Source organism: Myxocyprinus asiaticus, chromosome 24 (assembly GCF_019703515.2).
Source record: "Myxocyprinus asiaticus isolate MX2 ecotype Aquarium Trade chromosome 24, UBuf_Myxa_2, whole genome shotgun sequence".
Classification (NCBI taxonomy): Eukaryota; Metazoa; Chordata; class Actinopteri; order Cypriniformes; family Catostomidae; genus Myxocyprinus; species Myxocyprinus asiaticus.
Genome location: NC_059367.1, coordinates 7,061,873 through 7,086,125, shown reverse-complemented (window position 1 = coordinate 7,086,125; position 24,253 = coordinate 7,061,873). Strand labels below are relative to the sequence as shown.

Below are 24,253 nucleotides of genomic sequence, written 5' to 3'. Positions count from 1 at the left end.
TGCAAGATATTATTTAAAAGATTAAAGGAATCTGGTCAAATCTCAGTGCGTATAGGGCAAAACGAAAACCACTTCTGAATGCGCATGATCTCTGACCCCTCAGACATAACTGTCTTAAAAAACTTAATTCATCTGTAGTGGATATCTTGGGCTTGGGATTACTTTAGTAAAGCTTTGTTAGTCAACACCACTCACTGCAGCATCCACAAATGCAAGTTAAGACTTTACTATGCAAAGCAGAAGCCATACATCAACACTGTCCAGAAGCTCTGCCGACTTCTCTGGGCTCGGTCTCATCTTAGATGGAAAGTAGAACAGTTCCAAAAGTTTTTGAAAAACAAAGCTGTCGTGTTATCCGGGCCAAAGAGGAAAAGGGCCATCCAAGCTGTTATTAGCATCAGGTCCAAAAGCCAGTGTCTGTATGGGCCAGGGGTGTGTCAGTGCCAATGGCATGAGTAACTCGCACATCTGTGAGAACACCATGAATGCAGACCGATATGTACAAATTTTGGGGCAACATATACTGCCATCCAACACCGTCTTTTCCAGGGACGTCCCGGCATTTTTAGCAGGACATCTTCAAACCACATACTGCTCGGATTACAAGTGCATGACTGTGTAAGCAGAGAGTGTGGGTGCTAGATTGGCCTGCCTGCAGTCCTGACCTGTCTCCAAATGAGAATGTGTGGCGCATTATGAAGCACACCATACAGCAACGAAGACCACGTACAGTTGTGCAGCTAAAGACCTACATAATGGATGAATGGGGGAAAATATAGGGTGGTGTAGTGGACTAAAGCACTGAACTGGTAAACAAAAGGTTGTTGGTTCAATCCCCACAGCCACCACCAGTGTGTCCTTGAGCAAGGCACTTAACTCCAGGTTGCTCTGGGGGGATTGTCCCTGTAATAAGGGCACTGTAAGTTGCTTTGGATAAAAGCATCTGCCAAATGCATAAATGTAAAATTCCACTTTCTAAAGTTAACAAACTTGTGTCTTCAGTGCCCAAATGCTTAATAAGTGTTATTAGAAGAAATGGTGATGTTTTACAGTGGTAAACACTCGACTGTCCCAACTTTTTTGGAGCGTGTTGCAATCATCTGATTTGACATTTTCAAAAAACAATGAGATTCACAAAGTAAAACATCATATAATGTGTAGTTGTAGTGCTTTCAATATAGCAAAGGGTGAATATAATTTACAAATCACTCCTTTTTGTTTTTATTAGCATTTTTCATATTGTCCCAACTTTTTCGGAATTGGGGTTGTACCTTTGATTTAGTTTATTTGTTATGATTGTTACATGTTATATGTCATGTCTGTTTTATGCAGGATGTGTGTGTGTCTGCGTGCGAATGTATGTGTATGTGCATGTTTGTAAACAAGATGCAGTCCCAGAGAGAGAAAAAGAATGTGAGAGAGTATGTGAAAGAGGCTTAATGTAAGTGAAGTGTTTATATGTAAAAAATTTATTCATAGATGTACAAAAATCTCAACATAATATCATGTGTAAAGCCACAATTGATACCCGGGTCAAAATTACCCTGCGAACACAAAAGATGTTACTTTTTTTAAATGGTTAAATCTCTTTAACAATTTTATAAAAAAAACCTGGAATAAATAAATAAATGGAAATATGTGTATTTTGATAGTCTTGACAAAGTCCCAAAGTTTGTTTCCCATTCTAAAAACGATGTGGTATTTAAAAATTATCCATCTCTCCCGGGTCAAAAATGACCCGAACGCAATATGAGGGTTAAAGGTAATTAACGTAAGTAGCTGTAATCTGATTAGACTAATTTAAAATGTTACATTACTTTTTTGAATAAAAATAATTAGATTACAGTAAACGAATTAATTTGTAATCAGATTACAGCCAACACCGCTGTTATTTCAAAGATTTTTATTTAATTTTTTTGCCAAAATATAATAACGTGCACTGCAATTGGTATGAAGCACCCACTTTTAACTATCCAAGCAATTCCTGATGATTACAGAAGTAAAACGGGCTACAAACTGTTTCATGTTGACTTTAAAAATGTCTTTGCACTTGACTCACTCTTACAAAGATTTTCCGTGGTAACCATAGGTACCATACTACTATCGTTTTGTGATAACTGAATTACAGAAATATTCTTAAAGCTGTTTTAACTGTAGAAATGAACTATAGTAATGGTGGTATTTTGCCAGTAGGTTAGTCTCAAGTTACCACTCATTTTCATTGCATCTTTTTTCCACACAATGAAAGTGAATGGTGACTGAGGCTGTCATTCTGCCTAACAGAAACTCTAATTACCTCAGTGCATTTTTGTAAGGGCTGTTTGTGTCAAGATTTTACAGTTAGTTCTACCATACACAAGATGATCACATAAATTTTCCTGGCTGTCTTGTTGTTGTCCTCAGTCCTGTTCACCAGGACGGATAGGAGGGCTAGTCATCATACCAATGCAGTTCAGACTGGTTTTAAAGACAAATGCCCATTTTGTCAGGAGTGCACAGCTGCCATATTAAGCCGGGACTGTGGCTGGCAGAAGTTTGTTGACTATGTTTAGCTGAGCTACTCTGCTCTATTTCTGTCCAGAGCTTGGAACAGACAGGCGTTCAGGAGCACAACAGCTGAAATCAGCTCCCACTCACTTCACCACATGTTTGCATGTAGTGGCGTCATTTTTGCAAAATGATATTACGTGGTTCCTTACACGTATAGCCTTAGTTCCGAGGTGAAATGTCTACTGTGTGCTGCTTTTATATGCGAGTTAAATTTTCTCTCAAACAAACAAGGTTTTTAAAGGTTATGCTCTATTGAGTTTTAAATCAACAAAACCAGTTTTACCAGTTGAGTTTTACATCTCCACCCTAAACCTGAAACCTAAACCTAACCAATAGTGTCATAAAGAGTAAATGTGACATGAAAAAATCAATCGCTGAAGCAACCACATATTTTTGTGCTTTTATAACATTTTCAGCTGACATGCCAACTCGTGACTCAGGACTCATACGCCGGTCCTTTGCATTGCAAGTGCAACGCTCTATCAGTTGAGCCTACCGGCCAATTTGATTGTGCATGAACAAGCTTGTAAATGTAGTCATTATGTAAACAATTAAAAAAAGAGGTAATCACCACATTTCCCAGCTGATCCAGGTGCTATGACCAAACGATCAAGTCCATGCAAGAGAATCAAAACGAAGGAGATGTCTTACAAAAAATAGTGGTTCTTTATTGTCTAAAAACAGCAGCAGGAGAATAAAAACAGACGTTTCGGCCCAAGGCCTTCTTCAGTGTAAACGGTTATGCGCTATAGTTTTGAAGTCATAAGATAGCATTATGTGAGGAGCGGTGCAAAAAGTAAGTGTTTATGAACTGATAATCTAATAGTTTTACTTGTCATTTGTGAGAAAAAGAATAAAAGTTTGTTGTTATAGCACCTCTAGTGTTCATTTCACCAGGAAACTGCTGTTATACATACAACAAGGCACGTAAAAATAATTTTGTAAAACTGTAGGTACACTAACGTGATGCCATGAGACCAGGCTGGTTGAGTTTGGTCTTATCAGGTCTCGTTTTACAGTGAAAATTTCACAAAACACAAAACAGGCATTTACAGTAAGTTTCAAACAGGTTTCCGTGAACATTCCCCCCATATTCTATTGGACGGGCAAGCAGATAGTCTATCTACAAATGGATTACATATAGCTGACTCTGTACATTATGCTGGTATTAGAAAAAAATTGCACTTAACCTTTAATACTAGATCAGTATGGTACAGCAACAGAGAATATACGTGCATTTAAGTGACCTAATATTAGTTATACTGTATATCATTGTAAAAAAAAGAAAGATCTATTGTATTTTTGACTACTGTATGCATAGTGAGACACTGATTGAAACATGACATGTTTGTGTAGACATTACATAATAATATGTGGTTATGTAACATAGGTTTGGCATAACCGTTCCTGATTCGGGCCTGCTATAGACTGCTTTCAAACGGGAAAAAGATGCAGACTGATAACAGAATATGTTATACAGCAAATACTGTAGTAGTATATTAGCAGATCTTGCCACGTCCTAACTGGGTCTGTAGCACATACTGTACTTCACAACTCTCAAATGAGACTTTAGCCCAAATGTTACGTCTGTAGTACCATGGTATGTAGAAAGACTAAAGTGCAAGCAGTCACAACACATCATTTGTTTATTATCAGCAGCTCAACAACTGGAACACTGGCATACTGACAAAATAGTATGAATGCAGAAATGCAAGAAGAAATATTCTGCAAACATGGAACTGGGGCAAAACTTCAGTATGACCCATGTGTTATGTTGTGAATCATTTAGCAAAAGACAAGTTTACCAAAACTCCAACAGGTACATGCCTACATTTGAAAAAGCTCCGCAAGGGCATGATGCAAAAAGGTTTAAATAATTCATGGTCCATGGTAATAATGTTTAATGTTCTATAAATTTGTTAAAGCAAAATGAATTTTTGGCAACTTACTCTTGTACTTAAAGGCAAAAATGAAAATTCTCACCATTTACTTACCCTCATATTTTTCCAAACCCGCATGACATGCTTTCTTCCATGAAACACAACAGGAGATGTTAGGCAGAACTGTGGAGCTTGACAGCCTCAGTTCCCATTCGCTTTCATTTTATGGATAATTGTTTAAAAAAAAAATTATATATGCAATGTAAGTGAATGGTACAGAGCTTCTTAGGATTGTTGTGGAATTTATTTTCTCAAATAGTTTTGCATTCCCTTGCAATAAATTAACTATTTACTACAAAGTAGCCATAGTTGAACTGTAGTATTTGTGGTAAAAATCATATTAACCACAATTTACCATGGTTTTTCTACAGTAACCATATTTTTATTATGATATTCATAGTGAAACCATAGTTATACAGGAAAATGAAAAATAAAACTTTGGTTAACCCTTACAGAATTAACAATGGTTAATTGTATCCAAACCATGGTTTTCGAGAGAAAAGAAAATCATTGTAACTATAGCTGTTGTTACTCCAATATTACAGTATTAAAATCATGGTTTCTGCCAAGAAAAACTCAAATAAACTAAAAATAAAATATGGTTACTACAATCATGGTTAATAAAATATTACTATACTAAATCCATGGTTACTATACTAGAGTATCACTGTAGTAAAACCATGGTTAATTGTATCCAAACAATGGCTTTTGGCAAAAAATAAATAATAAAAAATGGTGAATATAGTTTTTTTTCCTACAATATTACTATAGTAAACCATGGTTAATTTATTGGAGAGAATTCAACATAATTGCGAAGGAATGCAAAGCTATTCCAAAAAGGAAAATTCCCTCCCTATCCTGAGCCCCTTGGTTCCCTCGCAATAAATTTACCATGGTTTTACTAAAATAACCATATTTATTCATGATATTCATAGTGAAACCATAGTGATGTAATAGATTGTTGTGTTTCAAGCATTTGAAAGCAAAAAAAAAAAAAAAAACATTTTGAGTCCAACTCTGTTCAACTTTTACATTGAGTTAGTAGTGCTTCTGGAACAATCTGCAACACCCGGTCTTACTCTAAATATATCTGAAGTTAAGTTTCTTCTCTATAGAGATGAGCTGGTGCTGCTGTCAGCTACTGCACAAGGGCTACAGCAGCACCTGGACCTGCTGGAGAACTACTGTCAGAACTGGACCCTGACAGTCAATTTGAAAAAAACTAAAAATATGATCTTCCAGAAAAGAGCCATATTACAGGAAACCAGATACACATTCACTCTGGGAAACACTGCAATAGAACACAACCTACACTACGACTTCCTCAGTCTAAAAATCAGTGCTTTGGTGGGGTTTTGGTCTGGCAGTGAATGCACTAAAAGAGAAAGCTAGAAAAGCATTCTATGATATTACAGGCAAATTTATCCAAATAGACATTCCTGTAACAATCTGGAGTAAAATCTTTGATAGTATTACTATGCCTATTGCTCTGTACAGATGTGAGGTTTGGGGTCCACTCTGTCTGGCAGATTACTCTAGATGGGACAAACACCCCGTAGAATCCCTGCATGCGGAATTCTGTAGAAACGTTCTAAGAGTTCAGAGAATAGCACCTACTAATGCATGCCGGGCTGAACTAGGCAGATAGCCCCCAATTATACATATTGAAAATAGATCCCTCAAATTTTGGACACACCTAAATTCAAGTTCCCCTATCATACTGCAACATGAAGCCCTTAAAACCCAAGAGTTGAAGCATAAAACCAGTCCCCTTTGTCAGCTGGCTCTGAAACTCACAAACCCACTAACAACTAACAAACACCAGTTTCAGACCAGCACTGCTGAACAAAACCAAATCACAATAAACCAAATCATAAAAGAAAGCAAAGATTCATATTTGGAACACTGGGAAAATGAAAGTAAAAACCAAAGCAAATTGGAATGTTATCGGACCCTAAACAGAACGTATAATCTAGCAGAATATCTCCACATGGTAAGAGATCCAAAACAGAGACAGATCCTCACCAAATACAGACTCAGCGATCACAGTCTGGCCATAGAAAAAGGCAGACAGAGACAAACATGAACGAGTCTGTGCTCACTGTGACACCGGTGAGGTCAAGACAGAGACACACTTTCTCCTTCACTGTGAGAAATTTACAGAGGTGATAGAGAAATACTTTTACAAACTCTCAAACCTCATGCCACAGTTGTCCAGTTCAGCAGAAACAGTTCAAATGCAGGTGTTACTGGGGGAGGACAATCATGCATCAGTTGCAGCAAAATTCATTTTTGAAGTGCACACCCTCAGAAACCAATCACTGCCTTAATGTACTTCATTTCACAGTATTTTATTTTTTATTTTTTTAATGTTCATAATGTCCTGTTAAATACTTATTTTATATTGTATCGTGTATATTGTTATAGTTTTTATTTTATTCATGACCTGGCACCTTATTTTAATTATATTTTTATTGATATTTGTTAACAATTTATTATTATTATTTGTCTTGTCCTTATCTGTTTTGTGCATTAATGCTTTGGCAATACTGTATGTAAACACAATCATGCTAATAAAGTACTTTAAATTAAGAGAGAGAGAGAGAGAGAGAGAGAGAGAGAGAGAGATGTTTCTATTAAAGAGGTGTTTAAATCTGTAATGCAAGAATGTCTGGGAAATGTATGTCTGGGAATATGAGGAACTGCAAGCAGCCACAGCTGAATGTGTAGCTGTTTTTTTATACATTGACATTTGACTAATAAAAACAGGAACCTTCTACTTTGTTATCTGCTTAGAGAGCGATTTTTTTACTTTTCATTAGGCTTAGAACCAATCAGAATGAAGTAAACAAATATTATGGGAGTTACGTATGTAATAATGTATAAAAGCTTCTGAATTATTTTCTTTGGTAGAGTCTCTACTGTGAAGAGATCTCTCCGGCTGTACACTAAAAAACGAACAGAGGAGAAACTAGAGTCCGGGTTGAGTTATTATGCTGCAGCATAAGTCTAGATATATGTGAGATGAGTATTATGGTAAAATTGCTAGCGTGGTATAGCAGGATACAAGATTTTCTGGTCTGAGTGAGTACTGACTGCGGGGCAGGACGCTGCCAACTTTTCACTGGACTCGGAGTCGTAATGGATGGGCAACTGTGAAAACAGCGTAGTTAGGTAGTTTAGGGAATTGAATTCCATTGGGTCAGTATTTCGAATTTCTGTAACAGTGACAATACAGGAAAATGAAAACTACGGTAATAAAAATCATAATTTTGTGGTTATGGTTTTACTATACAAATACCATTGTTTAACTATGGTTTTACTATAGTAATATTGTAGACTGTAGTAACCATAGTTAAACATGTGGAAAACATGTTTCTAAAACTTGACTGTTGTAGGCCAACCGTTTTTTGTTTTTCCAGAAACCATGGTTTTACTATAGTAATATTGTAGTCACTATGAAAAGTAAGCTAGTAACCATGTTTTCTGGCAGAAACCATGGTTTTAATACAGTATATTTGTGGCGGCGGGGGCATGGTCGAGCGTTATAATGTCTAATACCTGTTTCTGATTGCAGTAAGCACTGGGGAGAGCAATAAAAGGAGAGACCACGCCAGAGACCCGGAGAGAGAGAAAGCCGAGCTTCTGAGCTGTGTTTGTGTTAATAAGAGTGATTTGCTGAAAAGCGCGTTTTTTAGTGTACAATAAATTACCCATTTGAGTTGAACATACCTGGGTCTCACATCCTCATTTTTGTGTTTGACAATGATTTTTACTCTAAAGGCTTGTAAAATTTGGGAGATGGATGTTTTTGCAGACAAAAGCACATCTATCAGAACATGTGTCATGCAAAACTATTAATGATACAACGTGTTCCATGACGGCCAAAGATTGTTTATTCCATCATTGCCATTACAGTGCAAGTTTTATTTCATAAAGCAGATTAAAATAAAAAGATACACTGAAATTAATAAGAACAAGCTACAAAGAAAGAGGCCCCTTAACAGTATGTTTATTTATTTATTTGTTTGGTAATTACATGACATAACATGAGAGTTGCATTTGCTGTCATCTATCGTCCAGATACCTCCATCTTAATGTATACATTGACATTTTGTGACTCATTTGTTGCTCTGGTAACGTTTCACTAATGTAGCCATTCGTAGAGCGAACAAAACCATAAACCATCGTCATGGTAGCAGACGGCATTCCCCACATTGTAATGATTGCTAACAGCCCAGGAGGTCTTGAATCGGAATTATCTAACAGCATGTCACCGAGCCAATGACCTTTCCCCATGCAAGCCCAAAAAGCACAAACGGCGTTCCTACACTACCCAATTTAAACTTGCCAGTGATGTCATTATGTTGGATGATTCCAACCTTTTCAAGTGTCAGTGCTGTAAGATTTCCAAGCTATACATTTACATATGCTAGACTAATGTGACATTCACCAAAGAAACCAAGAGCATTTAACAATGTGTAAAATATTAGATCGTAAACAATCGTGAATATTACCAGCAATGGCAAGTGAAAAGAGTTTAAAGTGGATAGTCCACCCAAAAAAGGAAATTCTGTCCTCATTTATGACTTTCAATCTTCCATGGAACACAAACACTTTTTCCATGGAAGTATTATGGGAAGTATAAAATGTTAGACTGGAATACGGAAGCTATCCCACACCCAGGACAAATAACACGAGGATATCTTCCAATAGCATCGAGGACAAGACGGGCAATGGCCAAAAATAAAAAGCAAAGCTGGTTGATGGTAAACTGGAGGGATTTTCTGTTTTAAAGGGATAGTCCACCCAAAAATAAAAATTCTGTTATCATCTACTCACCCTCAAAACTCGTTCTATGGAACACCATTCACTTTCATTGCATTTAACATCTCCTTCTGTGTTCCACTGAGGACATAAAATGATATGGGTTTGACAACAACAGACATTTGTAAATGACGACTGTAGTGGCTTTTTCCTATAAGCCAGGGCAAGGTGGTAAGATGTTCTTTACTCATAGTTTTGAATAAACAACGTCCACACAACAATATCCATTTCAAACGCTTCGTTGTCCATTTAATGAAATATATATCGTACAGAGTTTTAAAGCATGTGGATCTATGGTAAGAACCATATGTTCCCGCCACCTGTCCCTCCTGATACAACCCAGGGGAAGTTTAAATACCATGTGATATTAACAGGTGACCACACCCACACCAGTGGTGCACACCGCCATCTAGTGGTTTGAAGAATCATTACATTTGGCTCCTACGACAACAATTTTCATTTTTGGTGGAACTATACCTTTAAAGGTGCTGTAAGCGATTTTAGCCATTCTAGAATTTTCTAAGCCTTTGGATAAGCCATGCCCCCTCTTCCCAAAATGCCGCACTCCAAAGATACCAAATGAGCTTTATTAAGACCATCACGAGCAGAAACGGTTGTCAAAAACAACAGCAGCAGCAAAATAGCGCCCTCAGCGGACAACTGTTATGAGCAGCATGGCATAAAAATGGCATTATGTCTCAATAATTCACTGCAACTACAATATTATGAGAACACGCAAAATGATTGACAGGCAGAAAGCATCATTGTCATTAATATCTTTCAGGTAGTAGTAAAATTTTTGGCATACCTTTCCATGAAAAAAAATAAAAATATTGCTTACAGCAGCTGTTTATTGGGTGTATAGTGTAATGTGGAGCCCTGTAAATCAACAGTCTAAAATTAACCAAGGCATGCATTTGCACTACAACTAAATATCCAAATTCACAGTAAGGAAAGAGCAAAGGTTTCTTGTAAAGACAAAAAAAATAAAGCAACTAGTTTTAAACAACAATTATGAATGAATTACGAATTTCTTGACATTTTGACTCAAACCTCTTATCGTCATGCGGTTAAGTTTTTCTTGGTCCTTTTAAAACAACAGGCCTCGTTCATGAAACACAAGCAGAAAGAAAGTGTTCTCACATTAACTGTCACATTAAACACACATTCAATTTAGAAAAAAAATGGCTTTATGAATGATTTACAGTTACAAGTTTTGTTTCATAAATGAGGCCAAATTATTAACTGTGCTTACACACTGACACGTCAAGATCACATTCAGTGTAATACACATGTCAGTGAACATTCAATTATTAACTCCAAACTGGACATTTTATGCTGTCTTTATGACCAAAACTCTAGAAATAAACATTAAAAACCAGAAAATCACAACAAAAATAGAAAGAAAACATTTTACAGTGTGTCAAAAACCTGTAGGTGTTTAATAAATCATGTATTAAACACATTTATACGTGATGGAACCCTGTTCTTACACTCAGACGCCAGAGGAGTGATGCACGGCCCAGCGGAGCTGCTGTCAGCCAATGAGGATGCAGGAAAGAGAGCGTGCACTGTGGTATTCGTTCAGTCGGATTTCTTATCCTGCTGAGCATCACATTTGGCCTGTGTTCAGAGACAGGAAAGAAAGAAGTTGAATATTCAACATCCCCTACTAGCTCAAAGATTTACACAATCCTCAAGGATTTGGCCAGTGATTTCTTTGGGTAGTTGACATGACATTACAAGCATTTCTAATTAGAATTTTTATTTCTAATCTTGTATCATTATTATACATGCAGTTTTAAGGATTTAATATTAATGTAGAGACCACATGAAATATATTTACTTTTAAAAATACATTTGCCATACTGCAAAACTAATGAACAACAAAAAGGTGATTCAAAAGTGAGAAAATATAAAAAGAAATGCTTACCAGTTACAGCATCTAAAATATATGTCTTACAAATTTCTAAAGTTTAACTTAAAATATTGATGTGGATTAAAAAAACATCATAGATGTGTCACATCTGCATTTATGTACTTTCCAAAAGAACTTCAATGAATGCTAAATATTGATAAAATGCATATTTTTCATAGTCTTCCTAATGTGCTTAACACAGACGTCACACCTGTTAAATAGATTTGCATTGAATTAGAAGGTAAATGGATTTGTCACAAAATGTGTCAGTTAATAGGAAAGGGGTGAATCTCATGAAAACTATCAAGAAATGGCTATAAAAAATACAATTCTACATTTATATTGTATATAATACATATATTAAATAAAATATATAATAAATACTAATATTTAGCTATTTTTCTAACTATTAAAATGTCTATGCATTGACATTATTTTCATGACAATTAAGCACATTTTATACCCCCAATTATCAGCTGGCTTCTGCAATGTGAAAAACAACAACAAGATATTATTTAAATTATAAAGTAGAATTGTACATTATGGTAGTATTTGTTTAATGTATGCTCAAATTATAAAAATATGCTCGGACAGGATGCTTTTCATTACCGTATTTATTTATTTAGCAATACAATAAAAGGAAAATGTATTTATCAAAATACAATTTTTATATAAACAATTGGTATTGTGATATTATTTTGATAAATACATTTTCCTTTTATTGTATTGTGTGTGTTATATATATATATATATATATATATATATATATATATATATATATATATATATATATATACACATACACACACACACACACACACACACACACCATTAAAATGTTTTGGTATTGTGATATTATACATTTTCCTTTATTGTATTGTGTATAACCAGGATTTTCAAAGGGATCTTTCTGCAGCGCTGTGACGTGCATGAAACAGTAAGCACCTTGTCGACACGGCTGCTGTATGCTGCGTGTGCAACATGCAATAAATGCAGCACATGTTCATGAGTCACAGCCTCTTATGAGCTGACGATTTATATGTAAACGAAAGAGGCCCATCTCTATAACAGCCACTCGCTTTCTCACATTACCCCACCTCCACATACACAGACACACACAAACACACACCACACACACAAGAGGACCACTGCAGTCATAAAAGTAATGTTTCCAGTGAATAGGGAAGTAAGCAGGTGCATTGAGTTTAGTGAAATAAATGAAAGAGATAAGCGTCTATGATAAGAGGATGAGATCATCTTCAGAAAAACATCTGTGAAGTTTTAATAGCAGATTATAATTGAATACATCTAATAACAGAAAAACAACTTTCTATGGTTATTTACTAGGGCTGGGTGATTTTTTTAATACTTATGATAAACAAAAAAAATTATTTTGTGTATATCACAATATTTTAATTTCACAATTCAGGTTTCCCATAGATCATGTCAGTAAACTAGTTTTACATCTGCTTCTTGTGTAAGACATCTAACCCTCAGTAGCAAAAACAGCGTTAGAGTTGGAACGTTTGATTCACTTCTGCGAATCAGTTATTTCAAACTGTCCATTTGTGCACTGGATCAGTGATTTGCGTGCGTCATTACTCAAAAATGTTCACTGAAGTCCACGTGTGGCATTTTACTTGCTTTAAAATGTTTCAGTTAAATGTATGCAGGTAAATATTGCTGTTTATTAAATTGCATTGTTAAATTGGTGCATATAAACAAAAATAATTAATGTGGTGTTAATTTAGAGAAAAATGAAAAACAAAACAACAAAAAGCTAAAAACATGCCTTGATTGTTTAATTATATTTGTACTATATTTAAATTTTACTTGTCACATTAAACATTTAGAATCTTCCTAACAATAACAACTGTTTGGTAGAAATGATTGAAAATTAAAAAAAATACACTTTAAGCCTTTTTAGTGCAAATACACATTTATAGTTCATACATAAATACATACAGTTGTGCTCAGAAGTTTGCATACCCTTGGAGAATTGGTAATATATGTACCATTTTTAAAGAAAACATGAGTGAGCAGGCAAAACACATTTCTTTTATTTCTTATGGGATTCGTATTCAACTGTAGGTTATAACAGAATGGCACAATCATAAAACAAAACATGGCAACAAAGAAAAAATGAAATGACCCCTGTTCAAAAGTCTGCACACCCTTAGTTCTTAATACTGTGTATTGCCCCCTTTAGCATCAATGACAGCGTGCAGTCTTTTGTAATAGTTGTCTATGAAGACCCAAATTCTTGCAGGTGGTATAGCTGCCCATTCGTCTTGGCAAAATGCCTCCAGGTCATGCAAAGTCTTTGGTCATCTTGCATGAACCGCATGTTTGAGATCTCCCCAGAGTGGCTCGATGATATTAAGGTCAGGAGAGTGTGATGGCCACTCCAGAACCTTCACCTTTTTCTGCTGTAACCACTGGAGGGTCAACTTGGCCTTGTGCTTAGGGTCAGTGTCGTACTGGAAAGTCCAAGAGCGTCCCATGCGCAGCTTTCATGCAGAAGAATGCAAATTGTCTGCCAGTATTTTCTGATAACATGCTGCATTCATCTTGCCATCAATTTTCACAAGATTCCCCGTGCCTTTAGAGCTCACACACCCCCAAAACATCAGTGAGCCACCACCATGCTTCACAGTGGGGATGGTATTCTTTTCACTATAGGCCTTGTTGACCCCTCTCCAAACATAGCGCTTATGGTTGTGACCATAAAGCTCTATTTTGGTCTCGTCACTCCAAATTACAGTGTGCCAGAAGCTGTGAGGCGTGTCAAGGTGTTGTCGGGCATATTGTAACCAGGCTTTTTTGTGGCATCGACGCAGTAAAGGCTTCTTTCTGGCAACTCTACCATGCAGCTCATTTTTGTTCAAGTATTGCCGTATTGTGCTCCTTGAAACAACCACACCATCTTTTTCCAGAGCAGCCTGTATTTCTCCTGAGGTTACCTGTGGGTTTTTCTTTGTAACCTGAACAATTCTTCTGGCAGTTGTGGCTGAAATCTTTCTTGGTCTACCTGACCTTGGCTTGGTATCAAGAGATCCCTGAATTTTCCACTTCTTAATAAGTGATTGAACAGTACTGACTGGCATTTTCAAGGCTTTGGATATCTTTTTATATCCTTTTCCATCTTTATAAAGTTCCATTACCTTGTTACGCAGGTCTTTTGACAGTTCTTTTCTGCTCCCCATCGCTCAGTATCTAGCCTGCTCAGTGCATCCACGTGAGAGCTAACAAACTCATTGACTATTTATACACAGAAAATAATTGCTATTTAAAAAGCTACAGTTGTGGGAAATTAACCTTTAATTGCCATTTAAACCTGTGTGTGTCACCTTGTGTGTCTGTAACAAGGCCAAACATTCAAGGGTATATAAACTTTTGATCAGGGTCATTTGGGTGATTTCTGTTATCATTATGATTTAAAAAGGAGCCAAACAACTATGTGATAATAAATGGCTTCATATGATCACTATCCTTAAATAAAAGACAGATTTTTGCATGATCAGTCATATTTTCAAAATCAATGCCAAATTTTCACAATTTCTGCCAGGGTATGCAAACTTTTGAGCACAGCTGTACATATAAAAGACTGAAGTTTTTATTTTTTATTTTAGCTACATGTGATTTGATCTCACAATTTATTTTAGAGATGTGTTGAAATGATCTTTTATACTAATATCTGATTCAATGTACCGTGGCTTTCAATTTTAGAAACAGGCTGATGTCAACACATCTGTAATTTCAAACTTCACTTGGGATACTGATGTCATACCCCACAAGAAGCCATCTATTTCTTTTAAACAAGACTCACGTGTTAACGGTTGCCAACTAGTCACGTGCCAAAGTCACTGACCCTTAGTTTTGCATACATGACACCCAAAAGATCTCGGAGACATGGAGTTTGCTGGATATGTTTTCTTCTAACCAGGTCTAGGGATAAAACTTTAATTACACAGGAATTGTCCTTATGGTTCAAATATGATTTTGTGGTAGAAGCTGAACCAGTATTAACTGGTTAGATGTTCTGTTTTGTAACCTTCTGTTTGTATAACAGCAAATTTGACACGCCTTTAGAGTAAAAATCAGTGTCAAACACAAAAATGAATGTGATTTCAATCCCCTAAAATGAGGCCAGTTTAGATAAATTACAAAAAATAATTCTCAGAATCCCAACTTGCATATTTCTAAGAATAAAAAGTACAGTAGTGGTGGTAACGTATGTACTTCTAATTATGTTCAAGGTTGAATTTCCAACCGAATTTTAACCTGTTTTCAATTGAAATATTCACAGCTTATGAATATACAACTAGTGGTTGACTGATATGGGTTTTTTAATGGCCGATGCCGACATCCAGAGAGCAGGGTGGCTGATAGGCCGATACAATGCCGAAATATCACACAATTTAATATAGTAAATAACACACATAAAATTGCTAAAAAATATATAAACGCTTATTTAGCACTAAATTTACTCAATTTCACTCAAAACTAAAAAATAATAATGTATTTTAAATGGTAGATAGCAGTTTCTTCAGATTTCTTTTTAATCATCACATTTTTGTAATTCATTTGCACATGAAGAAATTGTTAATATATTAGGAACAAGGAAATAACAGTACACACAGTAGTCCAGCAACCATGAATGGCATGTCCACGTTAGCAATCGCATTTACTCAAAAAAAAAATACCGAATCAAAACGATTGTAAATACAATGCATAATGAATAAGACACTTACTTATAGCACACGTGAAGCGCTTTTACCTTGGGCCGCATCCGAAAACGTAGGCAGCTGACTTGCTACCTTGCTGCCTATTCAGTTAATGGCTTAACTGACATCTGTTTTAAATGAAAGGAACTCTTAAGGAAACTGGTCTCCGAACAGTTTGAAAAGCACCTTATTTTCATCGTACCTCCATATACAGCCTCCGAAGGCAGCATTTTCCTGGTTTCGGACACAGCCTTGAAGTTGCACTCAGCGCGAGCAGCAGCAATCTCCTGACAGTTTAAACAGCCTGGATCGCCTGCTTGGATTGACACGGAGTGACCATCATGATTTGTGAATCAGAGGAACATTTGATCCTGATCCTGAAGTTTTTGATTCTGGCTGATGGAATATGCATTTCAGAGGAAGATATTAGATGAGCGCTCAACGGGAAGAAAATGCTGGATTTTCGTGAGGTTTGTGAATTACATCTGTTTAAATGAGATATCTGCATATTTGCAAATGGTATATAATACAAGTTTTATTGATATTTGCCTTTTATCATTAGAAAAGTAAGTTAAAAGTGACAGGGAACTATATAAGCGCTCCACAGGATGCTGGATCTGCTGAAGTTGTGTGAGGTTTGTTTATTACATCTATTTAAATGAGATATGCGCATATTTGCAGACGGTATATGATATTAGTTTTATTGATATTTGCCTTTTTATTGTTAGACAAGACTAGTGCCCGACCGATTTATCGGTCAGCCGATATTATTTAGAGTTGATTTAGAGTTGGTGTCATAACGTAGTTTGTCCAACAGAGCATGCTCTGGGCAGTAAAGTTATTAAACAATGACCCCATCATTTTCCCTTTTCAATATAACTAATATAACGTTAACCCTGTCCCTGACAACCATGTCACTCATGTTTAACACATCTGTTTGCTGTTAGCCAGCTATAGTTTGTCAGTGCAGTCAATATGTTGGAGATTGAAAGTTAAGCATTAGAGCATCTTTTTGCAGCTCATGAGACAATGGTGTGGTGGTGGATTGTGTCTGTTGTGTGTTGATTGAGTGCTACGTTGTTACCTAGTTGGTGAGATGCAATGCTGGAAAGTAAATAAACAACATCCATCTTTTACTCTCCATGACAACGAGCTTATAGCTAACTAGCTAACCATGTCGCTACTTTCATACCTTGTCAGCTGAGTGGAAGCTAATGTGTAAACATGTATTCACCAAACTGTTTTATTTAGGATTCGCAATTTGGTACCCCCTTCAACCGAACAATTCCAGTCGTTGCATTTACAAAATGTAATATTTAAAAGTCTGGTTTTCCACCGTTGAAAGTTCCCCCTGAACTTGTATAGCAGAATACGGTGTTACACCACTACCGCTGTTTATCTCTTGACTCGCAGGTGTAAATGCTTACTATTTTTCAACCTGTCCCTAACTGACTGGCAGTATTAAAATAGTCAGCATTTGACTGATACTAAACAGTACTACTGATGTTTATTTAACTATTTATTTTATTTGTATTTATTCTTTATTTAAATGGTCAGCAATTGACTTTAATATAAATTATTTGTTTAAGAAAGAAGCCTTCTGAGTACCTTTGCATAGTCATACTGGTGCGAAATCAGTGCGCAATCCACATAGGAAAGGTCTGTTTTCATTCCAGATCAAAAATTAACTATATCGGCTACCATATCGGTAATTGGTGAATTTTCCCCCTCTAAAATCTGTATCGGTCGGGCTCTAGACAAGTCAGTTAAAAGTTACAGGGAACAGTTGAGAAGAGAGAGGGAGAATGAAACAGGTGAGCACTTTAACATTATGAGCTCAAATGCATCTGCCGTGGCTCTGAAATGTGGACCATTTAAATGAGACTGTGTTGCACACCGGTCTATTATTGTAGTAACACGATGGCACATAAGAAAACGAACCATGACTGGTCGTTTACATGTCTCAGTCGCTTCACATGCAAGCAGGCGATTCTCGGCGCCCTCAAGAAACAAACCGGCCAAACGGGAAAATGTATCGTCCGATTCGATAATTACTATAGTCAGAACATTGGCCGATTTATCGGCCTCTGTGATATATCGGTCAACCACTATATACAAACATATGAAATTGCATCCCCAAAAAATGCAAGCACTATTAATGCAATGTATTTATTTTTCAATAGTTCAATTTATTGTGCTTTTTGTTTTAAAAACATTTGTCATTAATATACTTCCATAATGTTGCCTTAGAAGGTTTCTGCTCTTGTAGACACTGAGGCATCTCAGTTTGGAACAGAGCCATGGTTACTGTGTTTGTGGGAAAGATGTTAGGGGTGTGACACATGCTTGAGCACTGACCTGCAATTTGGCATGTTCCTCCAGCAGACGGTCGTACTCTGTTGTGAGGTTCTCTGCCTGCTTCTTCATGGCCTTCACATCACTGTCAGACTTCTGAAGAGCTGCACACACACAAGCAAACAGCGTTGAAAGTCAGCAAAAACATGATTCAGACATCTAGATTTATATCTTTGCAAGCCTTGAATCTAAAACTGTAATTTCAAAGGATTACAGTAGTCTTACATTGCTAGATTATGACTATTGACAGTCTGGTCCACTTTATAGTTTATTCTGGCCAAGAACCATCCACTTAGACACAAGGAGACTGTCTGATTGCACGTAAACTACCATTTATTTTTTGCATGATGTTTAAGGATGATTAAACCTGAAATCATTGATACCACAATAATAAACAGGTGTGCAACAAAGTGATAGCTCATTGCTGACTCAAAACAACACATGAAATGTGTTGATTAAATGAAGTGTTATGCATCGCCCCAAAAAAAGTGCTTTTTCATAACCGCCTACCCACCATAATGTCATTAAGACAGGAGACCTTGAGTCTACTCTTCAGCATCATCAAAATACAGTGTACTGTATATGTATTAAAAGGGGGTGCGGGAATCAAGCTTCATTCCTGTGAGGAGACATGTTCTGCTGCTGTTATCATCTTGTGTTGCTCATTATAGGGTCATAAGAAGGGCCAAATTACTTGTAGTCTTAACCCTAAAATTGGGTTTTGGATTCCTCTGAACTTTCTGTCAGATTCTTCCACAATGTACTTTATTGACAAATACCAAAACTAGAGGTAGACTGATATATCGGTTTTACTGCTTAATCGGTGCCGATAGTTGCTTTGTTGAAACTATCGGTTATCGGCAATATCTCTGCCGATAGCTGCCGATAATTTTAAATTTTAAATTGTATTCCTCATCAATAAACCTCAATATCTCTTTAAACAGATTTAATTCACAAACCTCACGAAACTTGCGCAAATCAGTTTTCTTCCTGTGGAGTTATCATATATCTTCTTCTGAAGCGTGTTTTATAATAGCCTAAGTCCCACTGGTAACACGATGGCACTTAACAACAAAACGAACTGTGATTGGTCGTTTACATGTCTCAGAAGGCTCCTTCATGTGCAAGCAAGCGATTCTCTGTGCCGTCGCGGCTTGAGAAATGAATCCTCCAAACGAAAAAATTAATAGCCAATACCGATAATTAAACAATTCCGAATATCGGACGATTTATCGGCCGACCACTAATAATGACCACACATCCGGGCATAAAGTGATATTTCACCAGGAATATTTCAGGGTATTGCGAATCATCTTTCCTACTTCTCTTATCACTCAGCGGTAAGCTATAAAATAACTTCAACTTCAATATTTCACCCATTAATTTATTTATTTACCAAACTGTCTTGTTATAAGCGGGTTAATGAACAATCAGTCAATTTCACAACTTAAACACCTTACAGACCTCAGATGCAAACCGGAGGTGGAATTCAGTCGTTTCTGGAGACTCTGTAGTCTCTTTCTTCACAAATAGTAATAATAATGTCATTTCAACTCCAATTAATATTTCATGTCCATTTAATTATTTAAGTAGCCATGTAAAAAGTGGGATAATCTACAGTCAGGCAGTCATTATCGCAAAATAAACCTCTTCAGGATGATACAAGACCCTTTTGGGGTTTATTTTGTATTTTGGCCGACTGACTGATAATCTGAATACTTTACATACGCCATTAACAACAACTTTGAACAAGGCTCATTCAATCAGATTTTGGAGCCGGAACTAATTGAGCATGCTTCATTCTTTTAAATATATTTACACCATTGAATTTAAGCATGCACTCCAGTGGGAGTCATTCACAAGGGATTCGGTACCTTTCTTAGTTGCTTCGAGTTCATCCTTCAGTTGTCTGACCTCTTCCTTCAGATCTCTCTTCTCCTCTTCTGCGCCGCTTTTGGCCTTCCCGCCCACTTCAGGCACTTCCACGCCCGCTTGCCACAGTTTCTACCAAAACACAGTCAGCGTTAGTCATATCAAAAATCGAGGTTACAGTGAGGCACATACAATGGAAGTGAATGGGGAAAATTTTGGGAGGGTTTAAAAGCAGAAATGAGAAGCTTAAAGGGTTGCAACACCCTCTTTATTTTTAGCACAGTTGAGCTCTCACCACATTTTTAAAAGATGCACTCAAAGTGGGCATGATCAGCCATGGAGTGAGGGGAGAAGGGCAGTAAGGTTTCAGAGAAAAATCAGCAGCTGGCAGCAGTCAATGGCAGCCGGAAGTACCTGCCAAAATAGCCAGAAGAGGGAGGGGCTTGTCGTTGAAACAGCCAATCACTCACATGCTTGATGGGAAGTAGTCTCTTCCTCCATAATAAAAGCACCAATGTTAAATTTGCTGAAAGCTCTAACAAAAAGGTAAAACTGAACACGTTTCAAATAAAACCATGCTTCTGGAATGTCGTCTTTGGTTTACTTAAGATATTTCCTTTTATAATCCCATTGGGGATTGTCATATGACTAGCTTAATAGCTTTAATTAAGGGCTTGTTTAACACTAGCAATACAAAATGCAGCTTAATTATGGAGTGTTGACAAAATTTCTAAATGTTTTTTGTGGAACATGCTTTTACATCAATGGAAGTTGGTGTACAGATGTAACAATGTTAAAGAATTTGTGCTGTCCTAATTTGGAAGTGCTCTTTATTAACTGTAAGCCTTTCTATTTGCCGCTGGAGTTTTCCCCGTTTTTTTCTGGTGAGTGTTTACATCGCGCCAAATGCGTGTTTGAATGCCACGCTGCAACAGCTGGCTGATCAAATCACAGACATGGAACAACAATACCCGGACTCAGTTATTATTATTCTTGGGGATTTTAACAAAGAAAACCTCACACGTGAGCTGCCCAAATACAAACAGCACATTACATGCCCCACCAGAGACAGGAACATACTGGATCATTGCTACACAACAATAAAGGATGCATATCGCTTTGTTCCTAGAGCAGCTTTGGAACTATCTGATCACTGTCTGGTTCATCTTCTTCCAACCTACAGACAGAAATTAAAATCTGCTAAGCCTGTAGTAAGGACTGTAAAGAGATGGACCAACGATGCAGAGCTGGAACTACAAGCCTGCTTTGACTGCACTGATTGGAGTGTTTTTGAGGCTGCAGCCACAGACCTGGACGAGCTCACAGATACTGTTACATCATATATCACTTTCTGTGAGGATATGTGCATTCCTACTAGGACTTATTTAACATTTAACAATGACAAACCATGGTTTACAGCAGAACTCAGGCAGCTTCATCAGGCCAAAGAGGATGCTTACAGAGTTGGGGATAAAGTCTTGTACAATCAGGCCAGGAACACACTGAATAAGGGAATCAGAGTGGCTAAAAGAAGATACACTGAGAAGCTGAAAAACAAGTTTTCAGCTAACGACCCTGCATCAGTGTGGAGTGGCAAGAAACAACTTACGAATTACAGGACTCCTACCCCCAACCCTGTGGTGGACCAACAACTGGCTGATGACCTGAATGTGTTCTACTGTAGATTTGAAATGCCCAATCTCACACCCCACACCCACTCTGACCTTCACTTCACACAAACACCAACACCTCCTGCAACCCCCCCTCCTGCTACTCAACCTGCACTTAAGGTCTGTGAAGATGATGTGAGCCGCAGCTTTCGAAAACAAAGGATAAGGAAAGCACAGGGCCCAGATGGCTTTTCACCTGCATGTCTTAGATCCTGTGCTAACCAGCTGGCCCCCATCTTCACACAGATCTTCAATAGATCACTGGAGCAGTGTGAAGTCCCATGCTGCTTCAAACGTTCCACTATCATCCCTATCCCAAAGAAACCAAAAATCACAGGACTTAATGACTAAGTGGTCATGAAGTCATTTGCCCACCTGAAGGACATCACTGGACCCTTTCTAGATCCCCTTCAATTTGCTTATCGAGCAAACAGGTCTGTAGATGATGCAGTCAAAATGGGATTGCATCATATCCTGCAACATCTGGACAGACTAGGGACATATGCAAGGATCCTTTTTGTGGACTTCAGTTCGGGTTTCAATACCATCATCCCAGCTATTCTCCGGACTTAATTACACCAACTCTGTTCCCATGTCTATCTGTCAGTGGATTACCAGCTTTCTGACAAACAGGCAGCAGCTTGTGAGACAGGGGAAATACATTTCCAGCACCTGTACAATCAGCACTGGTGCCCCCCAGGGATGTGTTATCTCCCCACTACTCTTCTCCCTCTACACCAAGGACTGCATCGCCAAGGACCTCTCTGTGAAGCTCCTGAAGTTGGCAGATGACACCGTCATGGCCTCATCTGAGATGACGATGAGTCTGCATACAGTAGGGAGGTTAAACAGCTGGTTGTCTGATGCAGTCAAAACAACCTTGAGCTGAACACGCTCAAAATGGTGGAGATGATTGTGGACTTTAGGAGGAACCCCCCAACACTGTCCCCCCTCACCATTCACTGTGGCAGCAGTGGAGTCATTCAGGTTCCTGGGCACTACCATCTCACAGGACCTGAAGTGGGAGACCCACATTGACTCCATTGCGAAAAAGGCCCAGCAGAGGTTGTACTTCCTTTGCTAGTTGAGGAAGTTCAACCTGCCACAGGCGCTGCTGATACAGTTCTACTCAGCAGTCATTGAGTCTGTCCTCTGCACTTCAATAACTGTCTGGTTTGGTTCAGCTACGAAATCAGACATCAGAAGTCTACAAAAGGACAGTTCGGACTGCTGAGAGGTTTACTGGTTGCCCCCTACCCCCCATTCAAGAACTATACACATCCAGAGTGAGGAAAAAGGCTGGAAAAAAATCACTCTGGACCCCACTCACCCTGCACACTATCTTTTTCAACTGTTGCCTTCTGGCCGATGCATCAGAGCTCTGAGCACCAGAACCGTCAGGCACAGGAACAGTTTTTTCCCCCAGGCTATCCATCACATGAACAGTTAAAACTGCCCCCTTGAGCAATAATTAATGTGCAATACACAGCTTAGTCTTTTTATATTATCCAACACATCCTACCTCTTCTGCCATTACATTCCCTTGCACTGTACATAACCGATTTGTATATAGATTTGCACTATGTATGTGTATGTATGCATGTATGCATGCATATGCATGTGTATATATATATATATATATATATATATATATATATATATATATATATATATACACAGTGGTGTGAAAAAGTGTTTGCCCCCTTCCTGATTTCTTAAGTTTGTCACACTTAAATGTTTCAGATCATCAAACAAGTTTAAATATCATTCAAAGATAACACAAGTAAACACAAAATGCAGTTTTTAAATGAAGGGTGTTACTATTAAGGGAAAACAAAATCCAAACCTACATGGCCCTGTGTGAAAAAGTGTTTGCCCCACCTGTTAAAACATAACTGTGGTTAAGTCAATTTCTCTAGCCACACCCAGGGCTGATTACTGCCACACCTGTTCTCAATCAAGAAATCACTTAAATAGGACCTGCCTGACAAAGTGAAGTAGACCAAAAGATCTTCAAAAGCTAGACATCATGCCGAGATCCAAAGAAATTCAGGAACAAATGAGAAAGAAAGTAATTGAGATCTATCAGTCTGGAAAAGGTTATAAAGCCATTTCTAAAGCTTTGGGACTCCAGAGAACCACAGTAAGAGCCATTATCCACAAATGGTGAAAACATGGAACAGTGGTGAACCTTCCCAGGAGTGGCCGGCCGATCAAAATTACCCCAAGAGCGCAGCGACGACTCATCGAAGAGGTCACAAAAGACCCCACAACAACATCCAAAGAACTACAGGCCTCACTTGCCTCAGTTAAGGTCAGTGTTCATGACTCCACCATAAGAAAGAGACTGGGCAAAAATGGCCTGCATGGCAGAGTTCCAAGACGAAAACCACT

At 37.6% G+C, this 24,253-nt stretch overlaps 2 protein-coding genes across 2 annotated transcripts in view; one reads left to right on the top strand and one right to left on the bottom strand.

Annotated features, from left to right (window-relative positions):
- LOC127415027 (sodium- and chloride-dependent creatine transporter 1-like) overlaps window positions 1-8,217 on the top strand; it is a 62,696-nt gene extending 54,479 nt beyond the window's left edge. Inside the window, exon 14 of the mRNA XM_051653492.1 lies at window positions 8,068-8,217. Coding sequence (XP_051509452.1) covers window positions 8,068-8,070 — 3 coding nt within the window. The 3' untranslated portion in view covers window positions 8,071-8,217. The remainder of the gene's footprint in view (window positions 1-8,067) is intronic.
- Window positions 8,218-8,497: 280 nt separating this feature from the next.
- Window positions 8,498-24,253, bottom strand: part of bcap31 (B cell receptor associated protein 31) — a 37,739-nt gene continuing 21,983 nt past the window's right edge. The window contains exons 6-8 of the mRNA XM_051653546.1: window positions 20,192-20,321; window positions 18,321-18,421; window positions 8,498-10,940 (exon numbers count right to left, since the gene is read on the bottom strand). Coding sequence (XP_051509506.1) covers window positions 10,902-10,940; window positions 18,321-18,421; window positions 20,192-20,321 — 270 coding nt within the window. The 3' untranslated portion in view covers window positions 8,498-10,901. The remainder of the gene's footprint in view (window positions 10,941-18,320; window positions 18,422-20,191; window positions 20,322-24,253) is intronic.